Source organism: Schistocerca gregaria, chromosome 5, assembly GCF_023897955.1.
Source record: "Schistocerca gregaria isolate iqSchGreg1 chromosome 5, iqSchGreg1.2, whole genome shotgun sequence".
Taxonomy (NCBI): domain Eukaryota; kingdom Metazoa; phylum Arthropoda; class Insecta; order Orthoptera; family Acrididae; genus Schistocerca; species Schistocerca gregaria.
The window spans coordinates 280115811-280127674 of NC_064924.1; the positions used below are offsets into that span (position 1 = coordinate 280115811).

Genomic DNA, 11864 nt, shown 5'->3' on the forward strand with positions numbered 1-11864 from the left:
TTCAGAAATAACGCAATGCAGCACTTATAAATTCACTTGTGGTATGAAGAAAGGAAAGTCGGCCATACATGGTGTTTCTGTAGAAGTTGTTAAAACTGGAAGAAAAGTAATACGAAAGGCTGTTCACAGAATTTCTGCAGAGGAAGAGTGTCCCCCAAAAATTAAAAATGTTGGAATCATTCTACTTCCCAAAAATGGAGAGACACGAGACAAGAAAAAAGATGAACCAGTCAGCACCCTCACCTTAATGAACAGCTGGTAAACTGTAGCAGACGGAAGAACTCAATAGACTAAACTTGCAAGAATCCTGAAAGTCAGTTTAATTAATACTATAATAACGTTCAAACATTTCACTGAATATTGTGCAAATTTATAATGAAATAATTGGACGAGCTGACTAGTTTTCAATTTTTTGTGTGAAAACAGAAGGGTACACATGGTCTGAAGTGCTCTTGATAAACTAATTAGCGTTTCTATAATTACGCTTCCAATCTGTCAGATGTATCGTTTACGATCTGTGTATTGGCAGTTTTGAATTAATGGATATGTAAGGCATGGATTGTCAATGCGAAAACTGAGGGTTGCTCAGCGACCTATCGAGAGATTGGGGATTAGTGGGAGAGGCAGAAATGGTCCAGAAATAGACAGGAATGGAAGGCGTAATCATGAATGAAATGGAGATAACAGAACATGCACCGAGGCAAATGTACGAAAGGCGACCTCGCTAGACTCAAAGATTTAAGAAGACAGAAAGACAACCTAAGGGAAGGTTGGTATCCGAACATTCTGAAGTACCTCGAAGAAAACGATTTATTGACATATAGTCAGCACAGATTCAGAAAATGTCATTCTTCTGAGGCACAATTAGCTCTTTATACTCATGAAGTAATAAGTGCTATCGACAGTGTATGTCAAATTGATTCCATATTTCTAGATTTCCAGAAGGCTTTCGAAACCGTTCCCCACAAGCGTCTTCTAATCAAACTGCATGCCTACGGAGTATCGCCTCAGTTGTGCGACTGGACATGTTATTTCCTGTCAGAAAGGTCACAGTTCGTAGTAACAGACGAAAAGTCATCGAGTAAAACAGAAGTAATATCCGGCGTTCCCCCAGGAAGTGTTATAGGCCCTCTATTGTTCCTGATCTGTATTAGCGACATAGGACACAATCTAGGTAGCCGTCTCAGATTGTTTGCAGATGATGCCATCATTTACCTTCTTGTAAAGTCATCAGATGATCAAAACGACTTGCAAAATGATTTAGATAAAGATATCTGTATGGTGCGAAAAGTGGCAAATTGACCCTGAGTAAGGAAAAGTGCGAAGTTATTCACATCAGTACTAAAAGAGATCAGCTAAATTTCGATTACGCGATAAGTCACACAAATCTGAGGGCTGTAAATTCAACTAAATACATAGGGATTACAATTACAAATAACCTAAATTGGAACGATCACATTAATATTGTCGATAGAGCAAACCAAAGACTGCGATTCATTGGCAGAACACTTAGAAAGTGCAACAGGTCTACCAAACTGACTGCTTACACTAAGCTTGTCCGCGCTAGTCTGGAGTATTGCTGTGCGATGTGGGATCTGCATCACGTGGGACTGACGGATGACGTCGATAAAGTACAAAAAAGGGCAGCTCGTTTTGTAATATCGCGAAATAGGGGAGATAGTGTCACAGACATGATACGTGAATTGGAGAGGCAATCATTAAAACAAAAGCGTTTTTCGTTGCGACGGGATCTTCTCATGAAATTTCAATCATCAGTTTTCTTCTCCGATTGCGAAAACATTTTGTTGGCACCCACATACATACGGAGAAATGATCATCACGATAAAATAAGAGAAATCAGGGCTGACATAGAAATATTCAAGTGCTCGTTTTTTCAGCGTGCCGTTCGAGAGTGGAACGATAGAGAGACAGCATGAAGGTGGTTCATTGGACCCTCTGCCAGGCACTTGATTGTGAATAGCAGAGTAATCACGTAGACGTAGATGTAAGATTTGCGATGTCATTCCGGCCATCCTGGCGTTTTTTTTCCACACGCACGCACGCACACGCACACACACACACACACACACAAATTTACTACAAGTGTACGTAATAGTCACTCACGCAAATACTCGTCAGAGTTTGGTCTGTTATGCCACGCAGCGTTGCTGAATACACCTTGCAGTTTTAGCCATTTACATATAAAAATGCAACTATGGAGAGAGCATCGCATGGGATGCATTCATACCGAACTAAAAAATTCGATGAACCAATCAAAGCAGGATCTGCACGGCGTCGCAATGAGTTACCTGTATCTACATGAATATTACTTGGCGATTAACCCGTCGAACGGTAAACAAGCCTCACTTGCAGAAGCAGGTTGCCTAACTAACGACACCTAGAAACAAAAAATTTAAAATGCTTTCATAATCGATTCATTAAGATGTATAATCTTATGTTAGAAGTTTAACACTGGAAGATAAGCTCTACAGTTAGAAACTGCGCATCTTTCTCAAGGAAGCGTAACTAAGGCCGCGCAAATACCAGGACTACAGTTATCCAGTATCTGAGAATGAAAACGCTTTGCGACTGCCAACAAACTTTACACATAATTTGAAACTCATTAACTCATTTCTAAAGAACTCCGAAGTCTGAAGCTGCTTTACACATGGAGTTCGATTCTGTAAATAATCGAGCTTTACTGAAAATAAATATGGAGAAATTGTTGCTAACGATGAATGTAGACATCGGTCTACGCTATCGATCAATCTGTTACCAGATTTTTTTTCTTCCGCGTTCAACTTCGTTGCCTTCGCCAAGTCTCCGTCAAAATGTTAGCTTCCAAGTTAACACAGACAACTGTAAGTAGGAAAAAAAGAAAAAAGAAACACGCTAATCCAGAAGATTTTTTTTATTTTGTGCTAAAAGTAAAATGTTATCCGAAAACTAGAGTGAAAAAAGATAACTTAGATTCATATACATAAAATTATGTTGATCAGAGGCTCAACAGCCGACACGATATCTCACTCTATTGAAGCTGGCAGGTTAGGTAGGGGCAGGTCCAAGGGTGGTCGTGACCTCACCCCGGATATACAGCAATATTCGATATGAGTCGTCGGCTTTGACCAGTAACGTTGGAAAAATTCGACAAAAGCCGTAAACAATATGGCAACTACAAAGTGATGTTAGTGGCGAGTTTTTCAAACGGGGTGCAACTGCAGAGCAGTCTGTCACCACAACCAGGTCTTTTTTATAGTATCACATTCATTGCTTTCGCCAACTCGAAACCAACTGCTCTTTTTTCACCATCGTTGGCTTCGCCAACTAACAACAAGACTGTGGATATATCCATCGAAAGGTGACACCACAGCAGCCATTAACGTCACGTCACTGGCCAAAGATGACGGGTTGTATCGAACATGCCTCTTGACTGCCCTCCTCTACGATAAAAAAAAAAAAAATTGTAAAACCGTTTATATTTTTACGTGCACTACTTTCTAAATTTGTCAGGTAACTATCAGAGAATAGCATGAAGTAAAATGAATACCCTGAAAACTACAGTCTCGAAAACAGCATGGAATTTTAGAAATTACGAGCTATGTTTAATACGCTTTACTTGCGAGAGAGCTTGCACGCGTGGGCCTGACTGACTGAAGGGAAGATTCCAGCCAGTAAAAGGCAGACCATTCACAGTCGAACCACCCCTGCTTTCAACAACAAACTCTATACGATTCCTGAGTCGACAGGTATATCCAGGAAACCGCAGGAACTTGAGTAAGGCAAATCAGATAGAGAAAGATCGTCCACTAAGAAAAAATAACGGAAATGCTGACTTCTCGAAAGTTGGCGGACGCGACTGCAAAAAAAAAAAAAAAAAAAAAAAAAAAAACGCTAGTTTACACACACGCAAAGCGACGGTCTGCAGACTTGAGTTTACAGTCATAGTGCTAAGCAAAATAGTGATAATGTTGAGTACTCACTTCCAGTAAACGGCTTATCTTGGGCATTATTTCAGTGGCAGGTTTCTATCTAATGACTTCCAGGGGCAACATCAATTTGACATTCAGTATTTCATATAATTATTATATTAATTTAAATCTACTCACGGAGCAGTAATCTACGTACGAGCGGGGTACTTATTTGAAATGAGACTCAAGTTTCCTTTCAACTGTTCAGCAAGTATGTCTTCTGAGTCGGGGGATCGGTAAAACGATCCAATTAATAGTTTAGTCAGATTGTCAGGTATAACCTCTACCATACTATTTCACATGAACTATTTTATGTTAAAGGTTTAACACAGTAAGTATTAGTTAGAAACCGCATATACCTTCACAAGGCCGTTTTGTGAACATTTCTCCACAAAAGCGACATGTCATTTGCGCCCCCACCCCCTTACATCTTACATCTTACACATTACACATTCACCCGCGTCAGCTGCCGCTATAATTTTAATTGAATAGCGCCCCTCTAAGCAGCGGAAAGCGGCCCTGACTCAAGTGGCAGAGTAACTCACGGCGCGCAAATTAGCCAGACTTTATTCATCCACTACTTGAAAATGAGAGTACAAAGCGGCCTGAAACACACTTCCCAGAATTTCAAACCGTTTCGAAACTTTTTCTCGATGACGCACCCCCCAAAATAACGAAAAGAGAAAGTTTATCGCATACACCTCGCCGTTCATGCAGTTAAACTGCAACATCAGGCATGACTTCTTTATTTGTTACTTGCTTTGCTACTGACTATTCGCAACAGATTTTGCAGACAATACCCACATACACCAGCTAATGTATATGCAAAATTATGTCACTGGACGACTTACAGCTTGGGAGCTATGATGTTTTGTACGCGGCAGTTCTTTTCTTTAAAGAATCGGGATGGGATTTACTGGTAATTTAATATCCTATAAAATACTATGTTGACAAAGTTGGAAAGATTTGTTGCTTTTATAGTTCTTAAGTAAATTACATGACACATGTACGTGCCAATTTTTTATTGGAGAAAGCGCACGAGCGCGGGTGCAGGATTCGGTTTTGACGGAGGGGTCTTAGTTTCTCCCAACACTTCCTCCGCGCGACCCCCCCCCCCCCCCCCCTCCGCGAAAAGATATAATTTTTCCTTTGTCCACATATACCAAGCAGCAGTTGCGAATGATTTTAATGTTACTGACAACCAAATATATAAAATGTTTTAATATAACCTTAACTTGTTTACATGAGTGGTTAGTACAGTGATTTTGCTTTTATTTGGTGGTGGTGGGGGGGGGGGGGGGGGAGGAGGGAATGTCCGGGTTCATGATCCCGTGACACTATCCCCCCTTAGATCCGCGTCTGTGTGCAATTTCTTGGAAATTGTGCTAAAACGATGTATTAAACATTGATGTTAAAGTATTATTATTATATTATTATTATTATTATTATTAGTAGTAGTAGTAGTAGTAGTAGTATAGGATTTAAAATGACAATGTTAATAATCAAGGGTGCCCTTACGCGATACTCAGGGACAAGGTGGGGGGGGGGTGTTGCGCGCGCGCGCCCCCCCCCCCCCCCCCATCCCCTTCCTAGCACTCTGTGGGGGGATGGGGGGGATGTACAGTAGCAACGTTTGTTTCTTTCAAGAATATGATTTAAAAGTCGGAATCACGCAGGTTTTTAATGTGGGTCAGAACTGGAAATTTTTTATGGCTATTTACAAGTCACCATTCGTCTTCCAAAAATATTGTAAATAATCCTTAAACACAGGTCTAGCCCCCTCTCGCACCTGCAAACTATCGTACAGGCACGCTTGTTTATAGCGTTTTATATTTTAATTACTGTTCTTACTACAATCGCATTCATCTCTGGAACTTTAAATGTTACATTCGACGAGAATCAAACTTTGACACCACCCCGAACCCTAACACAACTGAATCCTGGTTCGCGCCTGACACTACACACACATCCGAGAGCTATACGTGTACATTCGGAGGTGTGGATGTAGCGTACGGTGGCACTAACAGGTAAGCGGTACCCATGGGGAGCTCTGGGATGTGTAATCGTTTCTCTCGAGCACTCACTGGTATGCGGTGTACTCACAAGTGCTTCTTGGGCGGTTCGGCGTAGTCGAGCTGTGCGGCGCAGGAGGCGAGCAGAGCGGCAGCCAGCAGCAGCCGCAGCGGCAGCGGCGACGCCATCGCGTCGACTGAGGCCTCGCGACCCCAGTGGACAGCCGCGCACACGCCGCTAATTATAGACGCGCCTGGCCGCAGCCCAGCGCGCCGCACTGCCCCGACACTCGCCTGCCCGCCATTTGTTACCCGCCGCTGCTGCTCCCAGCACCCCGGAGCAGCGCAAGCACTGTTCGTGGCGAGTGGCGCGGTGCCGTTCGCACCATCTCGGCTGCACGATTGAGCCGAAATCGTCGCCGCGCTAGAGAATCTGCATAATACTCCACCAACAACGCGACAAACAAATCTAAAGTTATTCACTGAGGTCATAAGTCATAGGGTAGCCGCGCGGGATTAGCCGAGCGGTCTCAGGCGCTGCAGTCATGGACTGTGCGGCTGGTCCCGGCGGAGGTTCGAGTCTTCCCTCGGGCACGGGTGTGTGTGTTTGTCCTTAGGATAATTTAGGTTACGTAGAGTGTAAGATTAGGGACTGATAACCTTAGCAGCTAAGGCCCATAAGATTTCACACATATTTGAACATAAGTCATTGGATAGCTCCGCTATGGTCGCAGGTTCGAATCCTGCCTCGGGCATGGGTGTGTGTGTGGTGTCCTTACGTTAGTTAGGTTTAAGTAGTTCTAAGTTCTAGGGGACAGATGACCTCAGAAGTTAAGTCCCATAGCGCTCAGAGCCATTTGAACCAATTTTCATTGGATAGCTGTATCCACATACACTATGTGATCAAAAGTATTCGGACACCTGGCTGCAAATGACTTACAAGTTCGTGGTGCCCTCCATCGGTAATGCTGGAATTCAATACGGTGTTGGCCCACCTTTAGTCTTGATGACAGCTTCCACTCTTGCAGGTATATGTTCAGTCAGGTGCTGGAAGGTTTCTTGGGGAATGGCAGCCCATTCTTGATGGAGTACTGCACTGAGGAGAGGTTTCGATGTCGGTCAGCGAGACCTGCCACGAAGTCGGCGTTCCAAAACATCTCAAAGGTGTTCTATAGGATTCAGTTCAGGACTCTGTGCAGGTCAGTCAATTACAGGGATATATACGAAGACAGCAACTGTTCTCGAAAGAACAGATACTGTTGATGACCATGCAGCTTTTCCCTGGAATAAATGACGATTAACTGAAACCCTCACCTGCTGACAGGTGTTGATATCCCAGTCAGGGCTCACATTTTCAGCTGCCCACATCGAGGTATATCAACAACACCTGCCGGCAGCTGAGGGTTTCAGTTAATTATCATTCATTACAGGGATGTTATTGTCGTGGAACCACTCCGCCACAAGCTGTGTATTATGAACAGGTGATCGATCGCACTGAAAGATACAGTCGCCATCCCCGAATTGATCTTCAACAGTAGGAAGCAAGAAGGTGCTTAAAACATCAATGTAGGCCTGTGCTGTGATAGTGCCACGCAAAACAACAAGGGGTGCAAGCCCCCTCCGTGAAAAGCACGACCACACCATAACAACACCGCCTCCGAATTTTACTGTACACACGCTGGCAGATCACGTTCACCGGGCATTCGCCATACCCACACCCTGCCATCGGAACGCCACATTGTGTACCGCCATTCGTCACTCCACACAATGTTCCACAAGCTGCGACATCGTCGCGAAAAACACAGTGACCCGTATATGTAATAAGTTTCTTTTAATTTACGTCTATTGTCACAATCTTGTTGCTTAACAGAGTACCGGTTTCGGTCTTTAATGAAACAGATCTGAGGATGGTCATTAAAGACCGAAACCGGTAATCTGTTAAACAAAAAGATTGTGACCATAGACGTAAATTAAAGGAAACTTATTCCACACAACGTTTCTCCACTGTTCAATCGTCCAATGGTTACGCTTCTTACACCAAGCGAGGCGTCGTTTGGCATTTACCGGCGTGATGTGTGGCTTATGAGCAGCCGCTCGGACACGAAATCCAAGTTTTCTCACCTCCCACCTAACTGTATAGTACTTGCAGTGGATCCTGATGCAATTTGGAATTTCTGTGTGATGGTCTGGATAGCTGTCTGCCTACTACACATTACGACCCTCTTCAACTGTCGGCGGTCCCTGTCAGTCAACAGACGAGGTCGATCTGTACGCTTTCGTGCTGTACACGTCCCTTCACGTTTCCACTTCACTATCACATCGGAAAAAGTCGACCTAGGGATGTTTAGGAGTGTGAAAGTATCGCGTACAGACGTATGACACGAGTGTCACCCAATCTCCTGGCCGCATTCGAAATCCGTGAGTTCCGCAGAGATCCCCATTCTGCTCTCTCACGATGTCTAGTGACTACTGAGGTCGCTGTTATAGAGTACCTGGCAGTCGGTGGCAGCACAATGCACGTAATATGAAAAACGTATGCTTTGGGGGTCACCGGACACTTCTGATCACATAGTGTACATAGATAGCGGGAGTATCGCGTACACAAGGCATAAAGAGGCAGTTCATTGGCGGAACAGTCATTTGGACTCAAGTCATTCATGTGAAACGTTTCCGACGTGATTAAGGCCATGCGACGGGAATTTACGTACTTCAAACGCGGAATTACTGTTGGAGCTAGACGCACGAGACATTCCATTTCGGAAATCGTCGGGCAACTCAGTAATCCGAGATCCACAGTATCAAGAGAGTGCCGAGAATAGCACAATTCAGGCGTTACCACTCACCACGGACGACGCAAAGGCCGGCCGAGGACAGCTGCATTTGTGCAGAGTTGTCGGTGCTGACAGACAAGCAACACTGTATGAAATAGCCGCAGATATCAATGTGAATAGTACGACGGACATATCTGCTAGGAGAGTGCGGCGAAATTTGGCGTTAACGGGCTATGGCAGCAGACGACCGACGCGAATGCCTTTGCTAACAGCACGACATCGCCTGCAGCGTCTCTCCTGAGCTCGTGATCTTATCGGTTGCATCCTAGACCAGTGGAAAACGGTGGCCCGGTCAGATCAGTACCGAGTTTATATCGTAAGAACTGATGGTACGGTTAGACTGTGGCACAGACCGTCACGAAGCCACGGACGCAATCTGTCAAGAAGACACTGAACAGCTTGGTGGTGGCTCGATAATGGTGTGGTTTGTGTTTACGTGTAATGCACTGAGTCCTCTGGTCCACCTGAGCCAATCATTGACATGAAATGTTATGTTTGGCTGCTTGGAGACCATTTGCAACCATTCATGGACTTCGTGTTCACAAACATATCACTGGGTCGCAATTGTTCACGATAGGTTTAAAGAACATTCTCAACAATTTGACTGGTTGGTTTGAAGATTAAAGGGACTAAATGGCAAGGTCATCAGCCCCTTTTTCCTCATGCAAACAGGTCTCAGGTTAAAATACTTCCCAGAACGAGTCAAGGACAGTAAAAAAGGCGAGAAACTAACTGGGAACCACACTGAAAGCGAAAAAAAAATAATTTGGCCACCTACACCACCCGACACGAATCATATCCAACAGCTACAGGACATAATCGAGAGGTGAGCTCGTGTACAAAATCCTGCATCGGCAACAGTTTTGCAATTATGGACGGCTATTAAGGCTGCGTGCACCGGTTCCTGTGAGATCACCGAAGTTAAGCGCTGTCGGGCGTGGTCGGCACTTGGATGGGTGACCATCCTGGCCGCCATGTGCTGTTGCCATTTTTCGGGGTGCACTCAGTCTCGTGATGCCAATTGAGGAGCTACTCGACCGAATAGTAGCGGCTTCGGTCAAGAATACCATCATAACGACGGGAGAGCGGTGTGCTGACCCCAAGTCCCTCCTATCCGCATCCTCCACTGAGGATGACACGGCGTTCGGATGATCCCGGTAGGCCACTCGTGGCCTGAAAACGAACTGCTTTATTAAGGCGGCGTGCTAAATATTTTTTCAGGGGATTCCCAACGACTTGTCGAGTTCATGCCAAGTCGAATTTGTGCATTACACCAGGCAAAAGGAGGTCCGACACGATATTTCGAGGAATCCCATGACTTTCTTCACCTCAGTGTAGAGTTAACTGCTAAAACCACACTACCTCCCGTGGTTCCCGGCAGTATTAAACTATGGTGAATCAAACGTGCATGTGGCATTGTTGGCCACGAATCCATCTCTGAAGAGTTTGGCCACTTGGTGCCAGTCTCTCATTTGACACTACTTCGGCAACTTTCGTATCGATAATGATGAAATTATGTTGAGGAAACACACACACACCCAGTCCCAAGTGGAGAAAATCCCGATCTGGCCAGGAAATGAACTCAGGTCTCCATGATCGAGAGTCTGCAACACGAACCACAAGGCCACAACCTGCTGACTACAGTTAAGTGGAATCGCATAGCATCATTGCTAGAAATCTGTGTGAATTCTGCACCCATAAATCCCAGGAGCTGGGAATTGCTCCATTCCCTCCTCTTCGGATGCTCTACTGCGAAGGTGACTTACGGGGGTAGGGTCCCCAGACATTGTGACCCATATGTTCTGACAAACTTCGGCAAACTAGGCAGGGGCCGTTTTCGAAAGCAATGTTTGTGAAAAGGGGAACGTCACACACGTTATACACCTGTGGCTCGTGGACGAGAAGCTGGCAAACATATGATTCCAGTTGTATTCAGCTGGGTTCACATCAGGCGAATTTAGTGGTTAGAACATCAACATGAGTTCACTATCATACTCCTCAAACCATTGTTCTCTGCCTAGGGATTGGGTGTTTGTGTTGTCCTCTTCATTTCATCATCATCATTCGTGACAATGGCTAGATTGGACTCTGTAAAAATTGGGACTTTGTATGGGCACTGATGACCGCGCTGCTGAGCGCCCCACAAACCAAACATCATCATCAAACCATTGCAGCGGGGTCCGGTCTTGTGACACGCACTGTTATCCTGCTGGGAGATGCTGCGGCTGTAGGGGAAGACAAGCATGAAGTTAAGACCTGCATCAGAGATCGTCATTTTGGACTAGTCAGAATTGTTAGATCCATCGAATATAAGCGAATCTTATTTATATAAATTTGGCCTGAAACTTAATAGTTTTGGATAAATCGACGAATTAAAGACATCGATTCGTTGCTTACACACTGATGATGCAAAGTGTTATGTCCACCTGCCAAACAGCGTGTTGAGCAACTTTTGAAACTCAGTAGAGCAGGAGTTCTGCCTGCATGGATTCAACAAGTCTTTGGCATGTTTCTGGAAGTATATGGCACCAAATGTCTACCAACAAGTCACGGTTCCTGATGTGTTCCATTGTGTTCAGAGCAGGCGAATTTGGAGGCCAAGACAGCAACGTGTGTTCACTATCAAGCCAGGTTTCCATACGAAAGTTTCATGAGTTGCTGTCATGTCATGACTGAAGTAATCCAATAATCGTGGGTCGAGCACAGTTCACACAGATTCAGTTGATCGCGTGAAGGCGGCCATTAACGGGCTCCTCTTCGAGAGCTGTGCTGCTGTGAGTTTGGTTCTTTGCTGCTTTTGGGTTGATGCATAAGGTTGCATAATTTTTTCTGTAAGTTTAATAAACACAACAGATACACATAAGAGAGACTTTAGTCATCAGTAATATACCCTCTGCCAAAGCTGGGGTAGCTTTTCAATTCCGCGACTGTAGAAATCACGTGAGTTTGAGGCGAGCACTCGTTGAGCCATGTTTGGAGCGCATTACTATCCGGAAAGGAAGTTCCTTGAAGGTCGTTTGATAGAGAGCGTACAAAAGTGAAAGTCTGGTAAA

General features: G+C 44.7%; 1 protein-coding gene across 4 annotated transcripts in view; it reads right to left on the reverse strand.

Moving 5' to 3' along the window:
• LOC126273152 (voltage-dependent calcium channel subunit alpha-2/delta-3-like) overlaps nt 1-6378 on the reverse strand; it is a 332649-nt gene extending 326271 nt beyond the window's left edge. For 2 of the 4 annotated variants that reach the window (XM_049976608.1, XM_049976605.1), the window contains exon 1: nt 6072-6193. In XM_049976608.1, the coding sequence (XP_049832565.1) occupies nt 6072-6169 (98 nt within the window). In that variant the 5' untranslated portion in view covers nt 6170-6193. Of the gene's footprint in view, nt 1-6071 lie in introns of all 4 variants that reach the window. The other 2 variants (XM_049976609.1, XM_049976607.1) reach the window with 2 other exon arrangements.
• Between the last annotated feature and the right edge of the window lie 5486 nt (nt 6379-11864).